This window comes from Salmo salar, chromosome ssa01 (assembly GCF_905237065.1).
Source record: "Salmo salar chromosome ssa01, Ssal_v3.1, whole genome shotgun sequence".
NCBI lineage: Eukaryota > Metazoa > Chordata > Actinopteri > Salmoniformes > Salmonidae > Salmo > Salmo salar.
In genome coordinates, this window is record NC_059442.1 from 69,232,822 (window position 1) to 69,258,427 (window position 25,606).

The 25,606-nt window shown below is 41.0% G+C and overlaps 2 protein-coding genes and 1 long non-coding RNA gene across 5 annotated transcripts; 1 reads left to right on the forward strand and 2 right to left on the reverse strand.

The window, feature by feature from the left end:
• Positions 1 to 7,684: 7,684 nt before the first annotated feature.
• On the reverse strand, positions 7,685 to 10,815 carry LOC106607910 (cytochrome P450 26A1). Its single transcript, XM_014205392.2, has 7 exons — positions 10,600 to 10,815; positions 10,140 to 10,364; positions 9,709 to 9,990; positions 9,445 to 9,594; positions 9,227 to 9,361; positions 8,733 to 8,885; positions 7,685 to 8,482 (listed from the first exon to the last, which is right to left on the reverse strand). Exons 1-7 carry the CDS (start codon positions 10,786 to 10,788, stop codon positions 8,129 to 8,131), a joined length of 1,488 nt encoding a protein of 495 aa, XP_014060867.1. The 5' UTR covers positions 10,789 to 10,815; the 3' UTR covers positions 7,685 to 8,128.
• Positions 10,612 to 21,304, forward strand: LOC106607920 (uncharacterized). Its single transcript, XR_001329339.2, has 3 exons — positions 10,612 to 10,828; positions 16,403 to 16,549; positions 20,670 to 21,304. It is a non-coding gene; the product is annotated as an uncharacterized lncRNA (long non-coding RNA).
• On the reverse strand, positions 12,268 to 18,172 carry LOC106607892 (cytochrome P450 26B1). Of its 3 annotated transcripts, none has more exons than XM_014205371.2 (7): positions 17,919 to 18,172; positions 17,071 to 17,325; positions 16,382 to 16,606; positions 15,744 to 16,019; positions 15,208 to 15,363; positions 14,536 to 14,979; positions 12,268 to 13,890 (listed from the first exon to the last, which is right to left on the reverse strand). In XM_014205371.2, exons 2-7 carry the CDS (start codon positions 17,272 to 17,274, stop codon positions 13,543 to 13,545), a joined length of 1,653 nt encoding a protein of 550 aa, XP_014060846.1. In that variant the 5' UTR covers positions 17,275 to 17,325; positions 17,919 to 18,172; the 3' UTR covers positions 12,268 to 13,542. The 3 variants fall into 3 exon arrangements, with proteins under 3 accessions (XP_014060846.1, XP_014060855.1, XP_014060860.1); XM_014205380.2 differs by having other exon boundaries at positions 17,909 to 18,144; XM_014205385.2 differs by having other exon boundaries at positions 17,071 to 17,185; positions 17,919 to 18,143.
• Positions 21,305 to 25,606: the final 4,302 nt, after the last annotated feature.

The following is a 25,606-nucleotide window of genomic DNA, read 5'->3' on the forward strand; positions in this document are numbered from 1 at the left end:
TATTCTCTGTTATGCATCCCCTGCCTCTCATTTTGAACCTGAGAAACTTATTGGACTTGGTTCTGTTTTTGTGATTAATCAACTTCACCAGTTTCAGCTCACACCACCCTGCTTGCAAACATATTGTGCATATCGTGACATTTCTGATAACATTTCTCATTAAAGGTATAATTAATCTATCAGATTCAGTAAAGATAAGAAACACCTGTATGACAGACTGTCGATTCACACCTACATGAGATCTGTACTGACAAGGCCAAAGCCAAGTGCAATACCTGCTGTAACATGACCTGTTCAACAGTGTGCATTCTCCTGATTTTTGGCAAGAGCCTCAAAAGGGTCTGGAACGTAGTACTACTCCTTTCTGACAGATGAAGATGGAAGGTAGCTCACTATTCACTGAGCTGCTGGTTTCTCTTTCTCTCTCAGCTTTACAGGATGCTAGATGTTTTCTGACAGTGAAAAAGAGAGATTGGTGATAATGAAACAAGCACATGGCAATGATGGATGACTTGCTGCTCGGCCTTGGAACAAGTGAAATCAGATGATGAATGTGTGGCCAGAATCTGGAGGAGATGGGGGTTCCCTCTAAAGGATTGTGGTGATGCGTAATAACCTGGATTTAGGTGCAATGAGAAACAGAAGAAGCTGGAAAACAGTGCAGTGGATGTACCAAACCACTGGAGTGAATGCTTTTAGTCTCCAGCTTTTTGGCATGTCAATGTATGAATAAAAAAAGAAACTGCACGTAGTGACCTTTAAATCATTTAAATATTTAAGGTGCGTTATATCTATTATATCAGCCCACAACAAACCCTACAAAGCTTATGTGTGCATGGCTGTCCATGGTTTTCCCCTGTGCATTAACGCGTGTATGTGTGCCAGAGACTGTCTGTCTGTATTTACAGTATGTGAATGAAGCGTCGCTGCAGTGTCCCAGGCGTATCCCCGTGCCCGCTGTGTGACCTGGTCATCCTCCCTCCCTTTGCAGCTCTGCTGCTGCGTGCTGCAGTTCAATTCCCACCATGGCAGCTGTCTGAGGGAAGCAGACTGTTTAAAATACCCCTCTTGCTGTTATATCAGGCTGCCTACGCCTGCCAGGAAAAGCAAATGAACCTTTTCACAGAGAGGAGTTTTTGGAAGCACTCTTCATACACACAGATTCACATACCACAACGGCTAAATATAACTGTCCGTCATACTGTGTACCTGATGGATGAGGCAGGCTTTTTAAAGAGTCTACCTGCCAGAAAAGTACACCACCTTTTCTTAAAAGCTCTGAGTAGAGATCTCCCCAGAAAGCAATGCAGCTTTCAAGGCACTTGTTCCTAATAGAGGGATATTTATCCTAACAGCGAACATGCAGGGGCAGTTTCAGGTCATTGCACTTAGACCATCAGTGGTATCTGCTAAATGCTTTCAAAGGCAAGCAGTCTGGGTTTTCTTTCAAAATATACGAAAACAATTGGTAGACTAAAACTTCTGGTAAAAAGTTGATCAAAGCTTATGTAACCCCTGCCTGAACTAAGAATAGTGAACTTCACTTATGAGGCCCCTCCTCTCTCTCTAAAGCTTATGTAAAAGGCAATAAACCATAAACCCTCTTAAAAACAATAACAATTTTAAGCAAATGAAAAGGCCTATTAAAACGTTATAGGAGGAGGTCAGCAATGAACAACATGTTATGTGAAAACCTGTAGGGTACACTGATCGAGTTAAACACTCTGTATTCTTTGATAAGCCGGTATAAACATTAGCAAATTAGCTGTAACAACAGCAAAGGGTTTGTTTTCATTCCAGAACCAGTTATGCCTGCCGCTGGTTTGCACTGCTAGGCTGCGTTTTGGGCCCGGAGGTGACACAAATCTCATCTTTAAACAAATACATATGGGTCATAACCCCTCTGTTTTGATTCCCTGGCCCATCCTAGACAGACACACACCACACAGACGCACATATGAACACAACCTAGGAAAGAATGTGTGTCCCTCACCATAGCGTAGTCCTAGACCCTCTTCTCCTAAAGCACACACACGCCACACAACTGAATGGACTGATCAAACAGCCACGCTTGAGTTTCATTCACAGTGACTGTATTTGTGCTCCTAAAGGGGGCGTGAGGGGCGTCAGAGGGTCATAAAGTGAACCAATGAGGGGGGGATAGACAGGACAGGAGGGAGGAAGGAAGGGGGGCAGGAGTTGTGACACCGCTCACCTGTCATTGCCCTTGAATGTGGCGTGCAGCACTTTCCAGGTTGTTTTATGCTGCTTCGAGCCTCTCTGTCTCTCTTTTATTTGACTCATGGGTGGAACTGCCTGCTGTGCCCTGACAGAGTTCATGGTTTAGATGAACTTTTGAACCTCTGCTGGTATGTGGCACACGGTAGTACAGTGTATATCAACCCCACACAGGATTTCATAGCATAAACAACCCCGTCTGAGACACAAGGTGTTTATTTGCTCTGATGGATATGAGAGTTCATGAGGGCTCTTGCAATTCATCCTCCCACTCTGCTTCTGCTTTGTCAAAGAGGGTTCACAGCTCTTATTTTGTCCTCCATGTGCAAAACTTTAGGAAACAAAAACAGTAACCCTCAGATAGTTGATTTAGCTTGGATTGTTTTTACTTTTCAACGAACTCTGCCTGACCTTGAGGCACAGGCTGCCACGAAACAAGTTTTTGCAGTTATTTGGCAATGAAATGCATGCTTCCTATCTCATTTTACCATGCTTCAGGGCTGGGAGTTCACCCTGACTGTAAGCAACAAATCCCAAAAGTTTACAGGGTGAGTCTTTATGGGTAAACTGCTAACATGAAAATGTTGAAAACCGTAGCTCAATAACTTTAGCCATTTCACAAGTAAACAACATATTCTCCTTCCAAATATGTACAAGAGCATAAGACTACTTATGCTAACACACACGATGCATGCATGCATGTACACACTCACACACCACACCACACCACAGGAGGCCAGTGAAGGGAGGACAGCTAATAATAATGTCTGGAATGGAATGGTATCAAACACATGGAAACCATGCATTTAATGTGCTTGATACCATTCTATAGATGCTGTTCCAGCCATTACTATGAGCCCGTCCTCCCTATACCAACCCCTATGACAGGGGTGTCAAACTCATTCCAAGGAGGGCCGAGAGTCTCCATTTTTTTTTTCTCCTTTCAATTAAGACCTAGACAACCAGGTGAGGGGAGTTCCTTACTAATGAGTGACCTTAATTCATCAATCAAGTACAAGGGTGGAGCGAAAACCTGCAGACACTCAGCCCTCTGTGGAATGAGTTTGACACGTGCCCTATACGAACCCCTACACACCTGTCTGATACACCCTCACACACAAATACAAATGTGTGGAGTTCCATCTCTTAATCTCTCCTCTCTTCCACTATCATGCCAGATGCTCTATATTATGATGGAAATGGAGGAGGGTGAACTCCAGTGGGAACAGCCAGAGGCCTTTGTCAGTCATGAACTCTGGAGGAGGTTTCAGCTTGTCCTCAGAGAAGCTGACTTCTGGAATGCTGCAATAACAGATGTTGTCTGACATAGCCAATAATTATCTCTCACCTTGGCAGATCCCTGTTTAATTTGCGCCTTATTCCTCCTGTGTGAACAGCTTGTGTCCTTTTCTGTTTAAGGTCACAGCAGGATGCTGTCTCTCTCTCTCTCTCTCTCTCTCTCTCTCTCTCTCTCTCTCTCTCTCTCTCTCTCTCTCTCTCTCTCTCTCTCTCTCTTAATGTCTCTCTCTCTCTCTGTTTATCTCTATCTCCGTTTTACTGAGTCACATGATTAGAGCATTGTTTGTGGCTTGGATCATGTAGTGTGTGTGTGTGGATATAACCTCGTTGTTTGAGAACCTCATCGTTTTCATACATATGAAACAACATGGTCTTTATAACATTTTGAAATCTGAACAACATTTGCTTACGTCCTAAAGATGTTTGTCCTTGTGAATGTTTTTCCTGGCAGCTTTTTATTCTGAAGGTATTTCCTGGCAGCTTCTTGTAAAGTTTAGTAAACTTTGTTACAGTAACGTTTCTATTTCCTCTGAATGATTGGTTTATTTTTTTGAGAACCTTTGACTCTAAAAGAAAGTCTCAAACACAAAGTCAAATAACTAGCCCTGACATCTCCAAAAGAGTCAACAAGCGAGTGGATTTGTGTAATCCGTCTGTGGGCGGGTAAATTTCTCTCTAAAGACTGCTCTCTTACCTCATTATTGTAATTAACTGTTAACTCCCAATGACCTGGAACGGCTATATAAAGAAATCATTATTGATGTCTATCTTTTGTACCATACTAGAATACAAGTGACATGATTTCAGAGGGAGGTTACAGAGTCGGTTATAATTTCCTTTGGGACTAAAAGGTGGCATTACCTAACTTTGGGCTTGATGTTTTAGGAGCCCTATCATATCCTCCGTCTGCACTGGCTACCTCCAGAAATGGCCTATTATATTGACAAGATAGTCAAGTGACCGCTCTAACAATGGAAAGACACGTCCTCAAAAATGGAAGGCAGGCAGGAGTAGGCAAAATCAGGTGGGACCATTCTAGGCAATGAGAGGGCAAATACGCATGTGAACAACAGGCCATTGAGATAAATAGAGGACTCATCTTTGTATCTGTGCATTATAGCGTCTGTGACAGCATGAGCAGCGCCATTGAGGCTATCTCAATTTTCTTCTGCATTGGCTGATTGCACCCAACTCATAGGAATTCCCACCCAGTTGACTACTTTAAAATGGTGGAAGCCCTCAATTGTAATATCCATGCTAAAATGGGTTATATAAACTCAGCAAAAAAAGAAACATCCTCTCACTGTCAACTGCATTTATTTTCAGTAAACTTAACATGTGTAAATATTTGTATGAACATAACAAGATTCAACAACTGAGACATAAATTGAACAAATTACACAGACATGTGACTAACAGAAATGGAATAATGTGTCCTTGAACAAAGGTGGGGTCAAAACCAAAGGTAACAGTCAGTATCTGGTGTGGCCACCAGCTGCATTAAGTACTGCAGTGCATCTCCTCCTCATGGACTGCACCAGATTTTCCAGCTCTTGCTGTGAGATGTTACCCCACTCTTCCACCAAGGCACCTGCAAGTTCCTGGACATTTCTGGGGGGAATGGCCCTAGCCCTCACCTTACGATCCAACAGGTCCCAGACGTGCTCAATGGGATTGAGATCTGGGCTCTTCGATGGCCATGGCAGACCACTGACATTCCTGTCTTGCAGGAAATCACGCACAGAACGAGCAGTATGGCTGTAGGGTCATGTCAGGATGAGCATGTCAGGATGAGCCTGCAGGAAGGGTACAACATGAGGGATGAGGATGTCTTCCCTGTAACGCACAGCGTTGAGATTGCCTGCAATGACGATAAACGCGAATCTGACCATCACCCCTGGTGAGACAAAACTGCGACTCGTCAGAGAAGAGCACTTTTTGCCAGTCCTGTCTGGTCCATAGGCGACGTTGTTGCCGGTGATGTCTGGTGAGGACCTACCTTACAACAGACCTACAAGCCCTCAGTCCGGCCTCTCTCAGCCTATTGCGGACAGTCTGAGCACTGATGGAGGGATTGTGCGTTCCTGGTGTAACTCGGGCAGTTGTTGTTGCCATCCTGTACCTGTCCCGCAGGTGTGATGTTCTTGATGTACCGATCTGTGCAGGTGTTGTTACACGTGGTCTGCCATGTGCGAGGACGATCAGCTGTCCGTCCTGTCTCCCTGTAGTGCTGTCTTAGGTGTCTCACAGTACGGACATTGCAATATATTGCCCTGGCCACATCTGCAGTCCTCATGCCTCCTTGCAGCATGCCTAAGGCACGTTCATGCAGATGAGCAGGGACCCTGGGCATCTTTATTTTGGTGTTTTTCAGAGTCAGTAGAAAGGCCTCTTTAGTGTCCTAAGTTTTCATAACTGTGACCTTAATTGCCTACCGTCTGTAAGCTGTTAGTGTCTTAACGACCGTTCATGAATCGTTTATGGTTCATTGAACACGCATGGGAAACAGTGTTTAAACCCTTTACAATGAAGATCTGTGAAGTTATTTGGATTTTTACGAATTATCTTTGAAAGACAGGGTCCTGAAAAAGGGACGTTTCTTTTTTTGCTGAGTTTACATGATGAGTCCTCTATCTCTGTGACAACAGGCACAACTCCGATATTTAATGTTGTATATAAATTTGACGAAACGACACGTGCGTCCACTTATATCAGTGAATTTGTAAGAAGCTAACCACTAAGAAACTTCTATTCAATCAAATAAGCCTCATGTAGCAAATTAGCAATTACAATTTTTGTTGACCAAATTCAAAACTCATTGACCATACAAAAATTCCTCACTTCGTTGGCTTATTTTAGTGGACAGATTTTAGGCAGAGTAAAACCTCTCGCCTCTCACTTCGCCTTTTCCTCTCTGCTACCTCTCATTTCACAAATCGTTGTCCGTTATCGCTTTCAAAGTGTCTTTGAACCGAAGCCCACACAAGTGGAGAGCAAGAGTTCTAAGAGAGCATGAACATACTTGTTTACGGTGTGACTTTTATTGGCCAATAAAGCCTTTTACAGCAGATGAAATTCAAATGTGAAATGCATGAAATATCGCTATTAACCTTCTTGCTGACAATTGTTTTACTTTTCTTTATTGATCAGCAAACTATTTGAATAGGCAGATGAAAGGCCATCCCCAACCTCATCACTGTAACCTCAGGGCCCTTTTCTTATCACTGAACTCTCCTTGACCCTGAGGCGTCCTCTGAAAAGCCTCTCCCTCTTGATTATATATAATACCAATGGGCTGCTAATAGGTAATCTGATTGAGAGTTAGGTGGACTGATATGGTTCAACGAGGGGGCAAGAGTGCATCAGACATGCAAATGACATTATAAGTGCTTTCATCCACCCTGGTACAAAGTGAAAAGTCACATTTTCACCCACATGAGGAGAAGCAAGCGGGGGAAGGTATCTGTTTAAGTGATATTTACCTTTTCCTTGTCTTTTCATGCTCACTATTTTGCCACACTTGCCCTATTTAAAGCCTGGTTCAGCTGGTTCAGCCTATTAGCTGTGTGTGTGTGTGTGTGTGTGTGTGTGTGTGTGTGTGTGTGTGTGTGTGTGTGTGTGTGTGTGTGTGTGTGTGTGTGTGTGTGTGTGTGTGTGTGTGTGTGTGTGTGTGTGTGGGCATGCTTAGCAGGCTTGATTACAGTGCATTCGGCTTGACTGTGCAGCCTCGCAGGGTAGTTATGATGGTCTAATCATGGTCAGAGAAGAACAAATCAATAAATCAAGTATATGCAAAGCCATTTAAAGAACATCCTGAGAGCACAAAAATACTTTAAATAAACATTGAGGGATAAATATTTACTAGTATTTTAAGACTCACCATTCAGGCTTCCCATGAAGTCACATGCCTATCCTCTCCACACTCATCTGGAGGGTCTAACATCCTGTCCCTCTCTGTTTCGCCTTTGGATTCAAATTCATCACCGTTGACATTGCCTAAAATAATTTGGGGTCTTATTATGCGTAAGTGTAATAGTTATTGTAGCATGGAGTGAATGTACGCTGACGTGTGCTTGAAGAATGGGCATACAACTAGATCCATAGTGTGATACAATAACAGGAAGTGGTGCCAATAACAACACATGTATATTTCTTCAAGCAATTGAACCAACAATGATTTATTTGGGGATAGAGAAACATTTGACATGAAAACATTGGGCTCTATCAATGCCATGTCAGAGAACTTGGGAAAATTGAAATGGTTTTGATTTAGACAGATTTAAAGTGAAAAATCAACTATTCATAATAATAGTACATTTATTTTATTGAAAACATTCCAAATGCAACAAAACAGTTAAGCTGCATGAAAATGATCAAGTACAGATGAAAAACAATTACATTTCAAAATATACATAAAATTATGTCTCAAAACTATCGAAGTGCATTAACCTGAAGTGCTTCTAAAAATGTTGCTTTTACAATGCTAGTGGGGTTTACATAAATATTTCTATTACAAAATATATGTAATATACATGATACGTCTATCTTAAATATTAACAAGTGTATTTACATAAATGTGAATTTTTCATTATCAGTTGTTCTGGATACATTTGTCACCATATCTGCTAAACTTTGTGGGCAGATTGTCCACTGGATAAACGGTTGGGCCTGTTTTCATTGTCGGGGGTCCGTTTAACAGAGTCCAGTCGCATTTGGTGACCACCTCGACCAGGAACACCTTAAGTACAACTTTAGCAAACTCTTTACCCACACACGTCCTTGCACCACCCCCAAATGGGATGTAACCGAACCGGGAGGAGTCATCTGGTGACTTGTCCAAGAACCTCTCTGGCTGAAACTCCTCCTTGTTTATAAGTGTGTCCAGCACATCGTGTGTGTCACAGATGCTGTAGATGACTTTCCAACCCTTGGGAATCTGGTATCCCTGAGGAAACACACTTTAGGTCGTTAGGTGGTGTGGGTATGGCAATGACTTCCAACAATTTTCTTCCAATCATTATACATAGAGCTGCTACCATGTTGTGATGATATATTTGTAGAAAAACGCATATACTATAACAGGACATGGTTTCCATTTTGTGGCTCTCAAAACAATCAATTATGCCTCCTTTAAACGTTTAGCCTAAAATCTGGTGTAAATGTAATTTCAGATGCTACAACATAGGTTTACTTACATTGAGCTCAAATGTCTTCAGTGCCACACGGAAGCCACCAGGGACAGGAGGGTTTATACGGAGAGTTTCTTTGATGACACAGCTGGTGTACTTCAACTGTTCCAACAACTCAATACTCAGTGGTTTGTCCTCAGATTGGGCTCCCAACAAATGCTGTAAAGATATGTATATATTATAAACACATAGATAGGGGGACATGAATCTCGCAAGTGAGATGTACAGCAAATTCAATGAAATATAGCCCTAGATTTGGAAGAATATCATTTATAAATACTTTAATGAGAGTTGTGTCTAATCTTAATCGCATCATAACCAAAAAAAAGATGGGCCTCCATTGATTATTCTTTTGTTGTCATGGAAGACTTTGTAAACAAATGATTTATGGTTTCAAATCATGTTAGATATATATTGTGCCATGTCATTGTCACAACACGAATCAAGTGCCATATACAATGTTGTCATGTTGTCTTTTGATGATACAGAGTGATACCAACCTTCTCCTGAAGCTCATGGCGCATTTTACGCATGACATGTGCATGCAGCCCGAGAAACATCACCAGAGAGGTCGCAGTGCTCGCTGTCGTCTCGTGGCCACCGAATAGCAATTCTGTGGCAGACTCTTTTATCTCCTGAGGGAAACAATTAAAGAACGGTTCATGGAGTAAATGACAGTGTATAGAATCAAATTGCCAAATGAAAGGCATCTGATTACCTCCATGCTTAGTCGCTCCTCGTTCCTCTCTCCATTCTCAATCAATAACTGCAGAGCATCTTTGTAGTTATTGTTGTTATCAATATTGGACAGCTTATTTTTTATGTTTTGCTCTATCTTTGAGTGGATGATGTTGCGTGCTCTCAGACCCTAAATTGAATGGTGAAAAATATCGGTCAAAAATGTTGCTCACACTGGAGCCCCATGTGATGCAGGCCAGGGCTGTTTTATTCAATCAATCTTATCATTTGACAGACAACTTACCCGGTACAAGCCGCTGAAAGGAACATCGATTGGTAGGGAGAAAAGGTTATTTATCATTTCTTTGAACGCTTCCACTAATTCCAGCTCGTCGGTCTTTGTTTGCTCGGGCTCGAAGCCAAGCAGGATCCTCATTGCGATGCGGAACATGAGGCGCTTCATCTCTGGGTACACTAGCACACAAGAGTCGCTTTGCAGCCAGCTATGCACTGCGCATCTCACCTCCTCCCGGATCACAGGAATATACTCTTTCAGGGCTTCTCCAGAAAAGGCTTTCATGATCGCCTGCAGGCAAACAGGAGAGAGCGCTTTAAGGGCACGTTATGAGGACACAGCTGTGAAAAGGCAAGGTAAATTATAATTTTGTTTTTCATCGTAAGCATAAACTATGAGCTTCCTACACAGACATGTAGGCTACTCTACGTATTTCCTACCTTTTTCTTGCTCTTGTGGAGCGCGCCATGCGCATTGGAGAGGGCGTGCGACCCGAGAATGAGTCGCACTGATGCTGGCCACTGAGCGGCGACCAATTTGTGTTCCGACATCAGAATCTGTTTCACATGTTCTGAACCCATTACCCGCACCGTGGGACTCCCAAAGAGATGCGTCTTATAAATATATCCATATTTCTGACGTTTTATTTTTAGGAATTTTCTTCTCTAGAAATATAAATAAGAAGAATAATGGATGAATAGATACTGTAAAGGTCATTCATATAAATGGCTTGAATTAGGCTACATAACAATCTTTCAATTTATTCAATAGCATACTGTTTTCTAGTAGGACATTTGAGCCTAATGCATAACCCTAACAATAACTTATCAATAGCAGCCTGCTGCACACTGGAAATACAGGGAGGAACTGAGTTTTCAGTTTGTTTCCATCATCAGTTACCTGTAGGACCATCTGAAGCGTCTCGCCAAGGAAGGGCAGTCCCATGGTACCCGGAGGAAGAGGACTCGGACAGGTTGGATCACTTCCACTAATGACGTACATTTCCCACAGTTTCATCGCCGTCACGATCAGAAGGAGTGGGAGCAGGAGAGTGCAAAGACATGTTACGAATAACGTGTAGAAACCCATCTCGAGGAGAAGTGTAAGGATGGACCGCAGGAGTGGACTGGTATGTCTCACCCCACATTCTGCGCTTTTATACGCCCGTTTCCCCCCAACTATTTGCCCCATCTTACCTTGGGTCAGACAAATTAGTTCACTCAGAGTTCATCTTTAATTGTGCAGCTCTTGCTCGCGCGCCCTGTGCTCCGCCCACAGCGGACAGGCCCGAATGTTTAACCATTTCTTGGGTGCTCATAGGCTACCACCTATACAGTAGCCCCACAACAGAATGCAAGCCTTTGGCTTTGAAAATGACCTCTTCGGTTACCCAATATATCGTGTTCTTAATTTACAGTGTGCACGCATCACTGTAGTTGTGTTAGGGCCTACATAGTATGAGACTAATCGGGCTTGATTACTTTATAAAATGTATTATACTTCCCATGAAGAGGACACCCAGGCTTGACGCATGCGTCAGTAGGCTATGAGAAGCGTTGCTTCTGTGTTCACTGTGTATGCATATAAATGTATTGTCTTATATTTTTCAAACGGCAATGAATTCATGTTTTGTATTTAGTTTAGGCTACTCAATGGGCTTACAGTTAATTACTATATTACTTTGAAATGGCGATGCCATCTAACACTCTACAAATCACCATCCTCTTTGGACCCTGTGTTTAAAACCCATGACCGCAGCGCGATTCCAACAGAGGTGGGGGCAGTGACGCTCTATCCCATTCCCATGCGCTGACCTGCATGTGACCTACAACACGGACGGTGACATCCGTGTGAACTCCGGCGCCAAAATGTCGCCAAGTTCACTGTCCATCAAATAACGAGTTACAGGGCCCTATAGCACACATAAATAGAGAGGGGTTCGTGTCATTACAGTCTTACAGTCATCTATTCTGTCAATCATGACAATCAAATTGAGGTCATAATTATACCATCTCTCAATCTAGGCTAAATGAGATCAGGATTTCATACAGGTTTTCCAATGTCTCAATTAACCTATAGGGAATATAGCCTACAATTTAGCATAATTTCAACCTTTTTGAAGATAATTTGAGAAGGGTCATTTTACTCTGTTGGTTTTAACTTGGTAAGAGTGTGTATGTGTGCGTGTATGTGTGTGTGTGGGGGTGGGGGGGGGAATAAATAATTTCCGTAATCTATAGAGGAAATTCAGATAGTGAGCTATTGGTTTACCATTCTTTGCTGTGAAAATGATGCTGTGAAATATCATTGGTGTTGTGATCACAGCCTGTGAAGTGCAGCTAACAAAGCCGTCAACTAAATTGAGGGTCAATAGGGCAAAGTTAACTGGTTCACTAGAGGGTCACACTGCCATCCGAGTTCACCCTGAAGGTGTAATCTCTTGCAGGTTCAGTTCATCTTCGAGGGCGGAGCCTTTCAGATGATATGCAAATCTTCCTTTTGGTTATGGAATTTAATGTTATGAGTTGGTGAACGAAAACAGACCCAATTAAGAATAAGACTTTACACTTTACGCTAACAATTGACTATATTTCGGCATATCCAATTAAAAACATACAATATTTCATGAAAGATTGAATAGGCTTATACTGTGATAATACTGGCACAATTTCAAATGTCATATGATTAAAACCTTAACCATTTTATCTATGAACAATTTCATATTTTTATTTTAATCGAACGTGGTTAACATGATGGCAACAATTGCACATTTTGTCATGGTAGAATTTCCTATCCAATGGCAAAAATACACCTTTTTGCAATTTAATCTTTACATCGTTCTATAGATAATACGAGCAATACACAAAAAAATACACATATTGAATCAATAGGACAAATACTGTATATACACACTCCGTAAAGGAGAAAAAGTGCTATCTCCTTCCATGAATCCATCTTAATTAACTGAGTCATTTCACAGCGCTTCCATCATGCTTCAAAATCAACAAGCGATTATTTATAAAGATGACACATGTAATAATAATAATAATAATAATAATAATTGGTTATATTCTCTAGGTAACGTTATATAATTGCATTTTGATGTATAGCCTCTAAATTTTCGAATAAAAGCTCTAGGCCTATATGGTTTGTTTTAACGGTCTATGCTTTACATTAGTTAATGTCTCATGATATCTAAATAACTAGGTATATTCATAATTATTCCATCTTAACACAGACTTAGCCGAAATGTTCTATAAATAAAGCTTATTTGTACTACTTCATTTTATACACACATAACATAGCCTACTGTTGGCCTATATCTCATTTATATCTACTCACATAGGTCTACTGCACATAAACACATACATTTGGAAGGTATTTCTAAATGTATTTCGTGGAGACCAAGTGCAAGATCTGTAAGACAGTTTCGCATTATAGACGGACATTATAGACGCACATCCTGAGCACAGATAATGTTTGTTCTGAGAAGAAAGCCCTACTCGTTCACTATTAGGGTGCTTAAAAATGATATATAATCTTTCAATTTGCTATGTTATAAAGTGAGCGCCCAGATGTCCGTGAACAATAGCAAAAGTTTCCCTTCACCTTTCCCAGTGGGTGAAAAAAGGCGATCTTGGCGATAAGCAGGTCATCGAAGGTCACTGGCAACATGCCTTGCTTCCACTCTTCAATGACCACCATGTTTCTACCATTTCCACGATATTCGGAACGAAGAGGAAAGTTTTCTTGACTATGTATTCTGATTTAATAACTTAATATTGTAATTGCGAAAAGTTCATGAGCTTAATGTCTTTAACAACACAATTCATTATCTATACTCTATCGGAGTAGGCTATCGTAATTGAAATGCACATGCAGTCCATTGACGGGATGGACTATTGGCACCGTCTGCATCTTGGGGAATGTATCCGTGGCGAGGGTCCATTTGCACGTGCCAATCACCTCAACGGCCAGGGTTTTTAATATCATTTGGGCAAGTTCCTTTCCGACACAACTCCTTATTCCGCCACCAAATGGAACGTAATTAAAGCGCCCAGTCTTGCTCTCTTCACGCTCGGAACCGAAGCGGTCTGGGTCGAAGATCTCAGGGCTCTGGAACACTGCAGCTGTCTCATGTGTGTCTCGGATGCTGTACATCACACTCCATCCTTTAGGAATCTGGTAGCCCTTGGAAGAAGAGAGACAAAACGAAAATTCAAACTTCAACACAATCCTGACAAGATAAAAAGTGGCTATTGACAAGTGAAAACCTCTTTATGGTCAGATGTATTAATGCTCTCTGACTTTCTGAAATGTTAAGGCAGTATCATCTGTATCTCACAACATATCACATAGACCATACACATACATCAATTGTAAGTTAATCAGTATTGATCAAGTTTTAATAACCCGACTAGAATACATCTCATTGTATCCATCCTTGGGCAAATGGCCTAATAGAGTATATCCAGACGGCTTCAAAGTTATTTACGCTTTTAACCGAGTGATCTCAGTTCACTCTATCCCTCATCTCAAATCATAGCCTACGTGAATCTATTGGTAACTTTATGGAGCAATGATTGGGAGATGCACTTGAGCGCGCACGCATTATGGTCAATTGAAAACTCACCCAATTCAAATACTGAAATAGCGTTGTATATGCTTTCGAATATTGGTTTATGTTCTAGCCAGTTGAGGGACCAATTTCCCGACATCACAGTAGATCGAATGTATCCTAATGATGTGTGGCCTGTGTTCATGGGGTTTTATCTAAGGTCAGCTTTCATAGTGCGCTTCCGCCGTGCTCAAGAAGCTCGCGTATGATATACTTACGTCCAATTCGAATGTTTGCAGCACCGTCCTGTATCCTCCAGATACTGGCGGGAGAAACCGCAGCACCTCCTTGACGACACAGTCAATGTAACGGAGCTGGCTCAGTTTCTCCATAGTTAAGCAAGGAATATGAGACCGAGAACACCGTGCCTCTTCGTTTTCATCCGGTGCGCAATGAACAGTCCCGTTCCCATTCATCAACGGGGTGGTCTCTGCGTCTAGAGGCCGATGTTCCCCTTGTTCGACCGCAAGAGGACATTTCAGACCATTTTCTTTGCCGGAGCAGCTGTGGGCGCTGTGTGCGTCGTAGCCGAGACCCTCTGACTCCAGCTCTATCTGGGCTTTCTCCACCACAGCGGGGTGCCGCAGGAGCTGAAGAATTAGCGAAGTGGAAGCACTGGCCGTAGTTGAGTGAGCAGCAAATATTAACTCCACCGCAGTTTCCTAGACACCAGAGACAGAACACAATTAACATTTTATTTAGGCTACAATATTGGGCATTTGCTTTGGTGATCCAAAGTAAATAATTGGTCATTTCAAAATACTAGGCTATAAACTTCCAAATAAGACTATACAATGGAAACTGTGGGATGTTGTGTATTACATGTATATAGCCAAAGAAGAATGGATACACAGAACAAGACTGGGCTGTTTTTTTAAACTATAATTTACCTTCAACTCCTGCATGCTCAGTTCATGTCCGTTTTCCTTGGCACTGCTCAACATGTAATCGAAAGCGTCATAGTACTCCTCAGACTGTTGTTTCTGCATTTTCTCCTCTATGATTTTCTGCATGCACGTATGTAGGATTTCCCTGGCTTTAATCCCCTGAGAAGAAAACAGAAATCAGCATAGTCTTATCGCTATTTAGCTGCCTTGATTGGATATTTCCATCCAGTGTTTGACATTCTATTATATGTATAATTGCCCATTCGGCTGTAATAATACATTTGGATGTGCACGTTTTTTGTTATCCATGCAAGTTATTAACTAAAGAAAAATAGTTCGCCATGCCACACCATACAATATGAATTAGGCTACAATTGTTTTTTGAGAACATGTAAAGATATCGATAATACATAAGAGTTATCATTTCGGGCTTATAATTTCTCTGCATTATCCAAACCTTTTAACAATGATTAAAACATAAATAAAATATGCGAATAATTTTACAGCATTATAACATTGTTGGCTATAGGCCTACTCACTTTGCGGAGGCCACTCATAGGTGCGTCAACTGGTAATGAGAAGAGGTTGTTCATGAGTTGCTCAAAGATTTTAGAAAGGTATACTATGCGTTTTTCCTCCATCTTCAGTCCCAACAAGACTCTGACTGCAATGCGAAATGTGAGAGATTTGGCTGCGACGTAAACATCCACTGGGCCAGGCTCCGAGCACCACTTTGCAATTTCAGACTTGACAATATCTTGCAAGCGGGGTAGGTAAGTCTCCAAGGCCCCGCGGCTAAACACTTTTGCTAAGATCTTAAAGGAAAGGAAAGCATAATAAAAAGTTATCACCTGGATGGTACAAGGCACTCCAGACAACAATTGAATAATACTTGAGACGAAATTAATTCTCCCTATACTTATCTATTTATTGTCTATGCTCTATGTAAAAACTCAATAACAACAGCAGGAAATTAAAGGCCTATTTTATTGCCTTGATTTCTCTCTCTGGCAAGTAATAGGCCTATTCTGCATTTCCTTTGAAGATGCGTTCAGTTTGCAGGCCTAGAAGATGACCATGCCTCACCAAGTTGTCTCCGGCAGACTATAAGCTTATGAGACATTTTCATGTCATCAATTTTACTAATCGTTTTTACTAATCTTCTTTTCATCCTTACTTTTCTCTTCTTCTTGTGCAGCTCTCCGATAGAGTTGACCAGGGTGTTTGGTCCCAGGATAATCCGGGTGCTCTGGGGCCACTGCGTGCAGACCAAGTTGTGTTCTCCAAGCAAGATTTTACGGATGTTTTCTGCACCAGTTACCCGGATAACAGGCTTTCCTAAAAGGTGAGTTTTAAAAACGTTGCCATGCTTCTCTCTCCTGGAGATGTGGAAGTTGGATCCCTGTCATAAAACACAAACACACACAAAAGCTTTAAAGGGGGTGTTAATTTCACGTGTACTATAGAGGGCGCGTAGCCTTATGGCTATACCCGTGCCTCTTAGTTTACGCCCAGTCTGGAAGCAGAATGCATTCCTACAGGAAAGCGGTGTGGAAGTGAAGTGAAAACGTCTGTTTTCACCGCAAGAATGAATTACATGCGCTCATCAAGTCCACACATGTATAGTTCCATGGACACATTATCTCGGCCTACTGAACTGAGATCCAATGTTTTTTTTTTAAATAAGTTGTGTACTGTTTTTTTGTTTACATAATCTTTTAATTACACTAATTAAATGAGATAAAGCAACCTTTTTTTTTAACACAAACCAAATTCTTTAGCTCAACACATGCATGGTGACATACGTCGCGTAAAGGCCTATAGCCTATCTTAGAACGCTTGTAAAAAACGCAACACTCCTCATACCTGAAAGAGCCAGTGGAAAGTTTCTCCCACCAGCGGCCAGCCCATGGACCCATTGGGTAGCGGGAACTTGCACTCCTTGTCCCGCATAATGGTCCACCTGAAAGTCCACAGTTGCCTGGAGACGGCAAGCAGGATCAGGGCGGAGAGCACAGACATGAGCGCTGTGAGCAGCGCTGACAAGTGACTGAGCTCCAGAAGGAACATTTCCAAACATCCACGTGCTACTGTGCAAACTCTAACGCGTGCTTCTTTTCTCTGTCCAGGAGAGAGAAAACATTTCATTGGAAACAAACAAAAAAACGTTCATAGAGCTTTTAGGTTGAAATTATTTCTAATGCAACTTATTTCACTTGTAAGGTGTCAGACACATATTTATATGGCAAGCCTGGTTTCTGATAATTATGCAGAGTAAATTGTTGAAATAATCTAAACGAAATTAAATAGGCTAAACGATATTACATCTACTGGAATTCTCCTTCATTCCGCCTCCATTTACTTCCCCTTAAATGAAGAGAAACTGACAAGTATTCCAAAAGCTTTTACAGGTTACATGCGCCGGCTTGTCTATTTATGTGCGTTTATACAGTCCAGGGGGCTCAATAACCCCAAGGCGTCCCGCGTTTACAGTGCATGGTAGGTAATAAATCAGACAAAAGCAGGGGGATAAATTCACATTGATTGAAATACAGTACAGTTGGCCAACGCATCCAAGGCGGATGCTGACTAAGAATAATAGTCTATGCCTTTAAAAAAGTAGCCTAGATTAAAAGTGTTTGAAGCTTGAGAAAACACCAAAACACCACAGAAAACAACTCGAATATTGAAGAATGGGATGTACCTCGTCTTACCTCGTCTTAAATGTAGAACCAAGTCGCTGACAGCAGCGAGAAACTCCAAACGTTTTCCTCCACAATGTATGGTTCGCACTGCGCTTTATAAATATTGGAACACTATATGATCCACCTTCGCAGATGACGTATAACGTTGGTTTGAATATCTAAAGAGCTTGACACATCGCCAGGATTGGAGAAAAGTTTGTGATCATATAGCACTCGGAGATTGAGTGAGCGCGAGCGGGGCGTCTTTGAAAGAGCGTGTAGGGTATGTGGATCGAATGGCAGCGGATTGAGGAGACAGGTAACCAACCAATCGCTGAAATCCCTCAGTTTGACTGACTCTTCAGTTCACACAGACCAGTCCTCAATAGGTATGGACATGGTGCAATGCCTCTGTATTGCCTGCGTGAAAAAGAATAGATTTAGGCCAACACATAAACAATAACCTGAACAAGTTGTCATGCTTTCAAGATGAATTAAACCTGCTAAATCATAGGACTATTTATCCGAGAAAAAATATTGCCTATTTAGATTTTCTATAACTTAATCTAACGGGAGTAAATTATCCCAAACCTAGGTTTCAGGATGATTTGTCCTGTAACTTTACGCAGTTGAATTTCTTCCTATTTAATGGTCAAATCACAGACTAAACGTGTTAATTTAAAGGTACAATTGATTATTTTAGATACTATATAAAAAAAAAAGTTAAAATAAATGTCAATACATTAACTTTTCATAAAAACTTCGGTGAACGCTTTAGGCGCGGTTGAGTTAACATTCTTCTGATTATAAATGGGTTTCCTCTCATATTCACTGTTGATGAGTGATGGCTGGGTGGAAGCGTTCCCCAGAGATGCCGATCACCCGGTTACTTCAGTTCTTCCAGGTGTGTTCCTTTTCCATTCATGGAACAGAAGGAACACCTGTTGCACAGTTTGGATTGGAGGCCAAATTCGCCACCTGAATGGTGAAACAAAGTACTGCAAAATAGGAGAGGGTAGCCTAAAGTCTCATAATTTGAATTGCAAATATTTGTATCTAGTAAAAGAAATCGAAAAAAAAGATAAATGATGACATGATAAAATAGATAAATGTGTTGCAAAAAAGTCTGTCTTGTGTTTTTTATTGTGAAATGAAAATTGCAATTTTATCTTCAGGGGGATTTTAAGTATAATTTCAGACTTTGGCCTCACATTGTAAACAGTTAATTATCCAACGTTGTCACTCTCAACAGTAATTTGGTGTGTTATGACCCATTCTAGCTAAATCTATATGGCTGATGAACATGTTTGGACACTTTTTTGTATAGCCAACAAGGGTCACATAATTTTCACCATTAGGACCTGTTAAGTACCAATAAACTATTAACAGTTAGCCTTCATAACGGATGTTATAACAGTTATATCAACCATTTCCCAATTTTTCTCATAAGCCTGTCATGCACCCTATGTGGAGGGCACCAGTAGAAGGATGCACTATTAACACATTTTCATTGAGCCTTCTATAGCGAAAGCTATGTCATAGTGCGTATGTGTCCCTTGAAGTGGTGCTGCCAACGTTTTAACTACTTTGCAGATATAAAAAAAACAGACAATCATAAATTCAGTCAAAAATATCAAATTCCCAGTTTATGCAAAAAAACTACTTAATTAGTGGTTTTAAAAATAGGTTCTCTTTGAATCAAAATTCCATGACAGAGGAAGACTAATTAATTGAAATTGTGAAATTATGGCCTGGGGTGTCATTTAAATGTTTTTATTTCCATGGAAATTTCCTGCCATCCACTATAGGGCAACGCTAGCACCTTTTACCATCTATTTGTCTCAATGTTGGGGTTGAGGGTGCTATGGCTCTGATGATCGCAGGTTTAATCGCAGTGCCAGGCACTTGTTTTAACGCTATCCTAAACCTTAACCCTTACCTTAACAATTTTGAATTAATACCTAACTTTAACCGTTAGTTAGTTTCGGTTCGTTTTGGTTTAACTGTTGCACGGTTTGACTGGCAGCTAACATATGGGAAATGTATGTCGTAATTAAAACGGCAACACAGTCCATAATCTACACTGTAAAAAGGCTAACGTAACCAATTGCTTAATCAGCTTTGTTCTGTGAGTTGGTTGGCCTCATTATCATATTTCCAAGCATGCTCTATTGCTGGTTTATTTTTTAGAATTGTTTGTTTCAATACCTGTGTTTTTGCATTACATTGATTGGTTGTATAATCTTATCCTACACAAACATAAATAACATTTTTCTAAACTAATCCAATTTGTTAGTAGTTGGACTTTTTACAGTTTAAATGATTTGGGTGTTCTCAATAATCAATCTTCCCTACCCCAGCAGTCATTCTCAAAGCAGGTTGCGAGGGATTAAAAGTTCGATTTGTTGGATATCCTTACACATCACTTTGCAAGCCAGCAAAATGTGATTTTCAGGCTTGATGTTGCCTGTAAACCAGGAGTTTCAGACCACTGCCTTAGGTGTAACTAAGCCCTCCAAGAAAGGCCTTATGATACATGTACTGTATTGTCATAAAGAGTTACATTTTACACTGGGAAATATGCAAATAAGGTAGAATCAATTCTCAAGTTGAATTGTATGTTCACTCAACCTAAAATTCTAAGTTTAGCGGACTCAACTTAATAACTTAATAATATATGTTTGTTCAGTTATATACCCAAATGTTGAGCAAACTCACAATCCTTTTGCAGCTGGTTGCTTTACAATTGTACACTGAATCAACATATATTTTTTTTTACAGTGTACAGACAGCACCACAGACGGCCCCACCCGCCGTAATTAAAACGGCCAGCCATGTCATATCTCTGTTGCTGCAGTTACTGTGAGGGCAGACGATTCTTTGGAGCTTGTGATGGACTCGGCTTTGACTTCTCCTCCTTTCATCTCTTAGTGGACATTTTACTACCACTGCTTCGTACCCTCTCTGCCCTCAGTGGGCGTTTGGTCATGGATCAGCTTGTGTTTGAAATGCTGCGGAAGATTCACACATATTATAGCCTTCCCCATCATGTTGGGTTGTAGTGATTACCTGCCCATAACCTGGCCCACACCCTCCTCCTGCTCTGATGTTGATGAAACTCCTGCAAGTCTGCACGCAATGTCACAACAGGGATGTCATTATGCTGTGCGTGATCATAGGTCTCCACAGAAAAGGGGGTCAGTGAAGTGACAACAGGCTTGTCATGGTAATAACAGCATGACGAGGTCATGGCTACTGTGTAATGTAATCAGCATGCTAAGCCACACAGTTGCGTTTGACATAAGATTCACATTTCCAGCTTAATACCGCACCTACATGGAAAGTCCCAAAGTGATTGAGAGGCGAGTCCCATCCCTGTGCTCCCTGGTGCCACTACAGTGGGCTGCTCTATCCCCCCCCCCCCCCACAGTGGGAGGCAGCAGGTAAACAGACAGGGCTTGCCAGTAGTTATTTGGATTTAGACTAATCTCTCCCATGGGGCAGAATACTTGCCTGAGACACAGCAGCAGCTCCCCTCCTCTCCTCTCCTCGCCACTATAACCGAGCTTTCATACGACTCCACTACTAAAGCCAGGTCAGAGGTCTGTTCACTGATTGATTTGATAACTAAGTCAATCTTTACATAATGATGGCATCACATACCAACTTATTGGGATGGAAACCACTTCCCATGATTGACTTAGTTATCAAATCAATCAGTGGACAGACCTCCGCCCTGGCTTTAGTAGGAGTTAAAATGGTGAAACAAATAAAATAGTTAGGCAAGGTGGACCTGCTAGACAAGCAAATCTCTGCAGTGTCTTGAGAGAAAGCTATAACAGCGATCAGAGTGTAGTCACTGTGACCCAGTCTCACTTTGAAGTGTGAGAGGCAACAACTCAGGCAACTCAGGGGAAGGGAGGGTGGGGGATAGAGAGTGGGGGTAGAGACATTCCCTTGTCTAGATATTTACCAAATGCCATTATTAATTTTAACAGCCGAGACAGGGAATACCAAAGCAGAAGCTGTCAGCTATTGCTGTGGGAGACAAGTAGGAACTTGTCAGACATGTGGAGGGAGCTTTTCATCCAGACAAGAACACAACACTCAATATTAGGATGACAAATGAATGTGCAAAATAAATGTTTCACCACCAACATCATCTCAGAAGGGGATTTAAAAAACAATATTTGATTCCTTACCGTAGTTTATAAGGCTATTACAATGATTGATAAACCTTATTGTTCTTTTTTTTTCAATAGTTCATTTTCATCTAATGATGATTATGCCCCAACACAAAAGGATGTCAAGAATAAATTATACCTTATATTATTTCTACCAACATGACATCAGAGTATGGTTAATAAATGATAATTGCATGACATTTGTGTGTTTTTTGTTATGGAAAAGAGTTGAAGAAGCAGCTAAATGAAAAGTGATGCAAGGGCAGTCCACAGAGAGGAAGACAGTGCAATGTAAACACTGAGGGAAAGAAAGTGAACTATGCCACCTATTACCCTGGAGGTATTGTGGTATGGGTCTGCAACCTTCACTTTGACATGAGAACAGCTACAGTGCCTCTTACTGGAGTGCTGTGCACTTCACTGTCATGGACGCATAGTTAGAGATCATCAGATTTTTTTTAACAACTGTAAAACACATTTGTGACCCGGAGGATGCCTGTGGTAGCAAAAGTACTTCTAAAACTCCTTGATATAATTTGCTAAACACTGTGCTGAAAACTCTGGGTCAAGAGAGGGAGTATTTGATAGAAATGTTATTTGGAAGAACTTGTCCTGACACCAATCTTTTGGTTGTAGGGGAGTTGAGGTAAATTTCCAATACCCTTTGAGCATTGCAAAATTGGAGGTTATGATTCGTGGTGTAAATGTTAATAGACTATATGGTGAATAAAAAAAGGCAGCTATTTCTGTCAAAAATATAATTAACAGTGCAAAAGGAAACAGTTGACCCCATCCTTTTGTTGTTTCTATATTCTTCTGTTGCTATATTAAACCTACTCTGGGACACATGTCAAGCTCATTCCACGGAGGTCCACGTTTCTGTGGGTTTTGCTCCTCCCTTGTACTTGATTGATGAATTAAGGTCACTGATTAGTTAGGAACTCCCCTCACCTGTTTGTTTAGGTCTTATTAATTGGACACAAATTGAAAGGAGAAACCAATGACCAGCAGACACTCAGCCCTCCATGGAATGAGTTTGACACCCCTGCCCTAGTACCGTCCAATGTTTATCTGGACCTCGAAGCCAGTTCCACTTTTTTTTTCATTCTTCCCCTCTAACTAGGGACTGATTTAGACCTGGGACACCTGGTGGGTGCAATTAGTTATCAGGTAGAACAGAAAACAAGCACTACTATGGACCACATAGGGTAAGATTTGAATACTCCTGCTCTAGGATATGTAATTCAAATTTCGAGTCATTAAAACTAGTTTTTCAACCACTCCACAAATTTCTTGTTAACAAACTATAGTTTTGGCAAGTTGGTTAGGACATCTACTTTGGGCATGACACAAGTCATTTTTCCAACAATTGTTTACAGACAGATTATTTCACTTATAATTCACTGTATCACAATTCCAGTGGGTCAGAAGTTAACATACACTAAATTGACTGTGCCTTTAAACAGATTGGAAAATTCCGGAAATTATGTCATGGCTTTAGAAGCTTCTGATAGGCTAATTGACATAATTTGAGTCAATTGGAGGTATACCTGTGGATGCATTTCAAGGCCTACCTTCAAACTCAGTGCCTCTTTGCTTGACATCATGGGAAAATCAAAAGAAATCAGACCTCAGAAAACAAATTGTAGACCTCCACAAGTCTGGTTCAACCTTGGGAGCAATTTCCAAACGCCTGAAGGTACCACGTTCATCTGTACAAACCATAGTACGCAAGTATAAACACCATGGGACCACGCAGCCGTCATACCGCTCAGGAAGGAGACGCATTCTGTCTCCTAGAGATTAACGTACTTTGGTGCGAAAAGTGCAAATCAATCCCAGAACAACAGCAAAGGACCTTGTGAAGATGCTGGAGGAAACGGGTACAAAAGTATCTATATCAACAGTAAAACGAGTCCTATATCGACATAACCTGAAAGGCCATTCAGCAAGGAAGAAGCCACTGCTCCAAAACCGCCATAAAAAAGCCAGACTACGGTTTGCAACTGCACATGGGGACAAAGATTGTACTTTTTGGAGAAATGTCCTCTGGTCTGATGAAACAAAAAATAGAACTGTTTGGCCATAATGACCATCGTTATGTTTGGAGAAAAAAGGGGGAGGCTTGCAAGCCGAAGAACACCATCCCAACCGTGAAGCATGGGTGTGGCAGCATCATGTTGTGGGGGTGCTTTGCTGCAGGAGGGACTGGTGCACTTCACAAAATAGATGGCATCATGAGGATGGAAAATTATGTGGATATATTGAAGCAACATCTCAAGACATTTGTCAGGAAGTTATAGCTTGGTCGCAAATGGGTCTTCCAAATGGACAATGACTCCAAGCATTCTTCCAAAGTTGTGGAAAAATGGCCTAAGGACAACAAAGTCAAGGTATTGGAGTGGCCATCACAAAGCTCTGACCTCAATCCCATAGAAAATGTGTGGGCAGAACTGAAAAAGCGTGTGCGAGCAAGGAGGCCTACAAACCTGATTCAGTTACACCAGCTCTATCAGGAGGAATGGGCCAAAATTCACCCAACTTACTGTGGGAAGCTTGTGGAAGGCTACTCAAAATGTTTGACCCAAGTTAAACAATTTAAAGGCAATGCTGCCAAATACTAATTGAGTGTATGTAAACTTCTGACCCACGGGGAATGTGATGAGAGAAATAAAAGCTGAAATAAATCATTCTCTCTACTATTATTCTGACATTTCACATTCTTAAAATAAAGTGGTGATCCTAACTGACCTAAGACAGGAAGTGTTACGAAGATTAAATGTCCGGAATTGTGAAAAACTGAGTTTAAACGTATTTGGCTAAGGTGTATGTAAACTTTCGACTTCAACTGTATACATATATATATATATATTTGTTGGTTATGTATTTGTGTGATATATATATATATATATATATATATATGTATATGTATATGTGTGTATATGTATATGTGTGTTGGTTATGTATTTGTATGTTGTATATATGTATATGTTAGTTATGTATTTGTGGTAACATTAAATGGTGATAGACATTATGTTTGTGTTATGGGATGCTTGTGTTCACCATGGCAGCCTTTGTGTTAGGGTATTGTTATGACATAGGGGCTTGATTTGGCTATCTGCTGCCAATTGGTTTTCAGTCAATATGGCCTAAAAAGCAGGTACAATATGGCCTAAATATGAGTTACAATATAGCCTAAAAAACATATAGGTGGATATCTCCTGTAGTCCAGTGTAAAAGGTCAGAACAGATTGTTTTGTGAATATAAGTTCTAAAGTAACATATGATTAGCAATTACCTACTGCAGTTGATTAAACAGTAGCCTATGTGAGTATCAAATTTTCCCTTTTAAATAGTAGTCTGGTTTTCTGTGAGCTTTGCTTTCCACGTTCTTTCTTGTTCTTCTGCAAATGTAATGGGATTTGTTATCTAAATAATGAAGTATCCATTGAATCCAATCCAATCCAAAGACATATTTTTGGTGTTACTATAAGATAATTTCGACCTAGTGAACTCGGAGTAAATTTAGTGGTC